This window comes from Gossypium hirsutum, chromosome A06 (assembly GCF_007990345.1).
Source record: "Gossypium hirsutum isolate 1008001.06 chromosome A06, Gossypium_hirsutum_v2.1, whole genome shotgun sequence".
NCBI classification, from domain to species: domain Eukaryota; kingdom Viridiplantae; phylum Streptophyta; class Magnoliopsida; order Malvales; family Malvaceae; genus Gossypium; species Gossypium hirsutum.
Window position 1 is genome coordinate 79,775,469 of NC_053429.1, and position 3,291 is coordinate 79,778,759.

General features: G+C 31.3%; 1 protein-coding gene and 1 non-coding gene across 7 annotated transcripts; both read left to right on the top strand.

The window, feature by feature from the left end:
- Nucleotides 1-248: 248 nt before the first annotated feature.
- Nucleotides 249-2,717, top strand: LOC107929824 (cullin-4). 6 transcript variants are annotated; one of them, XR_005928508.1, is made up of 6 exons: nucleotides 249-413; nucleotides 559-684; nucleotides 817-918; nucleotides 1,003-1,056; nucleotides 1,752-1,829; nucleotides 2,414-2,717. XR_005928508.1 is itself a non-coding variant. In XM_016861340.2 (5 exons), exons 1-4 carry the CDS (start codon nucleotides 264-266, stop codon nucleotides 1,024-1,026), a joined length of 402 nt encoding a protein of 133 aa, XP_016716829.1. In that variant the 5' UTR covers nucleotides 249-263; the 3' UTR covers nucleotides 1,027-1,056; nucleotides 2,414-2,713. The 6 variants fall into 6 exon arrangements, 4 of the variants coding, with proteins under 4 accessions (XP_016716829.1, XP_040971261.1, XP_040971260.1 ...); XR_001692913.2 differs by having other exon boundaries at nucleotides 1,771-1,829; nucleotides 2,414-2,716; XM_016861340.2 differs by lacking the exon at nucleotides 1,752-1,829 and having other exon boundaries at nucleotides 2,414-2,713.
- Nucleotides 1,775-1,880, top strand: LOC121231301 (small nucleolar RNA snoR103). Its single transcript, XR_005929363.1, has one exon. It is a non-coding gene; the product is annotated as a small nucleolar RNA snoR103 (small nucleolar RNA).
- Nucleotides 2,718-3,291: the final 574 nt, after the last annotated feature.

Consider the following 3,291-nt stretch of genomic DNA (forward strand, 5'->3'; position numbering starts at 1 on the left):
GCAACTGCTGGAACGCCATATACCTGCCATTCTTGATAAGGTGTGAATTGAATTTTTGGTTGTTCTTTGTGCTTTGAACACCTTGAATTTGCATCTTCTTAGTAGCTATGGTTTCTCTAATTTGTGCAGGGATTTATGATGCTGATGGATAGACACCGTATCGAGAACCTTCAGAGGATGTACTCACTGTTTTCAAGGGTCAATGCAAATCACTCAGGCAGGCCATAAGCTCATATATTCGGAGAACTGGGCAGAGCATTGTCATGGATAAAGAGAAAGACAAGGACATGGTGTCTTCCTTGTTAGAATTCAAGGCTTCACTTGACTCCATATTAGAAGAAAGCTTTTCCAAGAATGAGGCATTTTGCAACACCATTAAGGATTCTTTTGAGCATCTAATTAATCTTCGTCAGGTTAGCATGTTTGTCCTTTGTATTTGGAGATTATTTTATTTTTAAACTGCATGTTCATTTACCTTTAAACCAGTAAAGTAAATTCCTAATTTAGATCATCATATTTTGAACTTGACTGATGGTCGAACTTTATTGTGTTTAATAGAATCGACCTGCTGAGCTTATTGCTAAGTTTCTGGATGAAAAGCTTCGTGATGGTAATAAGGGTACTTCTGAAAAGGAATTAGAGGGTACACTTGATAAAGTTTTGGTTTTATTCAGGTTCATCCAGGTAGAGTTTCCCACAAAAATGATTAAATTTACTTTTTTCCCCAAGTAACAGTTTTCCTTTTGTGCATTTCTTTCTTTCTTGCCTCACTAGTTAATACTAGAGTTGTGAATGGCATTTTTGTTGATAATTAAGGGCAAGGATGTTTTTGAAGCATTCTATAAGAAAGATCTTGCTAAAAGGCTGCTGTTAGGGAAGAGTGCTTCTATTGATGCAGAGAAATCCATGATTTCTAAGGTCAGTATGTTCTTCGCATTAAATAGTGTGTCTTCAGAAGATTGTATTAAATTGTTAATTTGTTATGTTCTTGCGATGCTGCAGCTGAAGACAGAGTGTGGCAGCTAGTTTACAAACAAACTTGAAGGAATGTTTAAGGTTTACCTCTATATCCTTTTTTGTATAAGTTTGTAAAAGAAATGCATTCCATAGGTTACCATTGGAATTTCTAATCATCAATCTGGTGAACTGCATCCTTTAGGGTTTTGTAAACATGGGCAGTCCATAACTTTTATATCCACTAAGAGTCTAAGAATATGTTACCTGTTAGTGGTGGTATTGTCTCCAGTAGTGTTACCCCTCATGGCATGAGTTGGATAATTATGTGTAATTCCTGTAAGCAGAATGTGTTGAACTAATGACCATGTAATAAGTTTGTTGTGCCTGAGGGTAGATCATATAAATATATAAGAAAATAATTGAATCATGTCAGAGTAGAAGAGAAAAGTACTCAGCAAGTTAAATTATCTTCTATTTCTTGGAGTACCTACTTGTGTACTGGTTGATGTAAGATCAAACAATTTACATAATATATGGAGTTTGTGTGATACTGGAATTTATTTTTGTGACTAGATTCTTAGGTCTAAAATATGTTCACATGCAAACAACATTTACTCTTAAATTTTGTGCACTTTAGTGGACTACCCAGAAATCTAAAATATGTTCACATGCAAACAACATTCCACTTGTTGAGTAGATATTATGTTATGAACTAAAGACATAATTATGTTATTATTGTCTGCTAGCTCTCTGGAAAATATTATGTTATGAACTAATTTTAATGGGTTCTTTAGTTGTCCTAATTCTTGGCAGAGCACTCAAGTCTGTGTAGCTGCTGTAAACATGGACAAATATCAATATGCAGGCTTTAGGTGGGTGAGCCATTAGTACATTTATGCCCATAAAGAACCTGCATTACATTACATTACATTAAAGGTTTCAATAAGTTCATTAAACAAATTTACAAATGAAAGATTGTAAATTTAGTGAAGAATGTATCTGTTTCGATCTTGGTTTAAAGTTTTTATGACATAGAATTGCATGCAATGCTGATATTTTCCTTTGGAGCAAATTGAGTTCTTTTTGGCTTTCTACAATAAATAGACTATGTTTCTAGCATTACTGTTTTATTTTTCAAAGAGTTGTATATTGCCTTTGGGTCCATAATTTGATTCCTTTTTTTAAGTGTTCTTACTAATATAAGTTTTCTATTTCTGTTTGTTTGAAGTTCATGAGCATGTTTTGTATAAACATGAACAACTGTTGCAATGTATGGAGGTTGTTCATGTCTTTTTTAAATGATGATCCTGATGAATCATGTTTGTGAACATATTATCTTGTCAAGGTTATAAATAGTAATTTCAAATTCCCAATAGATTTGGTTAATCTTGCTTTTTAATTTGATGTGCCCGTTTTTAGAACATTGCTTTGTTATCTGATATATCTTTTATGGAAGGTTTCTTGATTCTTACACATTGCTTCCTTTGGAGTGGAAGGAGCTGTCATTCTAATAATCGTCAAATACTAATACAGATTATTGTAGTTCTTCTATAAGAATGATTATGGTTGGAAAAATTTCTGAGACTGTCATGTTTGGACTTTTGTCAACTCCTAATTCAGTCTCGTTTTGTTAGTTCATTGGTAGTTAATTTAGGGTTGAAGATATTGATACTTTTATGTGCTGTAATATTATGCACTTGGACAATGTTGTTACTATGTGGTGTACTACTAATTATGTATTTGGATAATATTATTTCTAGTACTCATTATGGTTTCGAAGTAATTTATAATTATTCAATATTCTTACTAGTACTCATTGTGGATAATATATTTTTTAATTTATAACGATCAATATTGTAGCTTATTATTGAGTATTATTATAAATAAATCATTGCAATATATGTAAAAACAATTTAAAATATAAAAATTTATTAATATATATTAATATATGTAAAAAATAACTTTTCCGGAAAATATTTTCAGGAAATCTGTCAAACAGCAGAAAATATTTTACACAGATTCAATCAAACACCAGAAAATATTTTCCAGTAAGTCATTTTACAGAAAAGTAAAACATTTTTCAGAAATAATTTTACGGAAAACATTTTACTGCCAATCAAACAGACCCTAAGTATTTATTGCGTAAAATAAAAAAAATAAAATGATAGAATTCATCATTGTAGAATTCATCATTGGGTTTATCTCCTTAGGAATTTAGAAAATTAGTTCATGCTTGAAAATAAAAACAAACAAAATACAATATAACCACAAGAAATAAAGAAACTCATGATAATCGCATAAGAAATCAAATGCAAATCTTCAATCTTGACGGAA

Coding starts and splice junctions, on each gene's coding strand:
- LOC107929824 (XM_016861340.2), top strand. CDS start 264: ATGGATAAAGAGAAAGACAAGGACATGGTGTCTTCCTTGTTAGAATTC. Junction 414..558: donor ATCTAATTAATCTTCGTCAG/GTTAGCATGTTT, acceptor TGTGTTTAATAG/AATCGACCTGCTGAGCTTAT. Junction 919..1,002: donor AGAAATCCATGATTTCTAAG/GTCAGTATGTTC, acceptor GCGATGCTGCAG/CTGAAGACAGAGTGTGGCAG.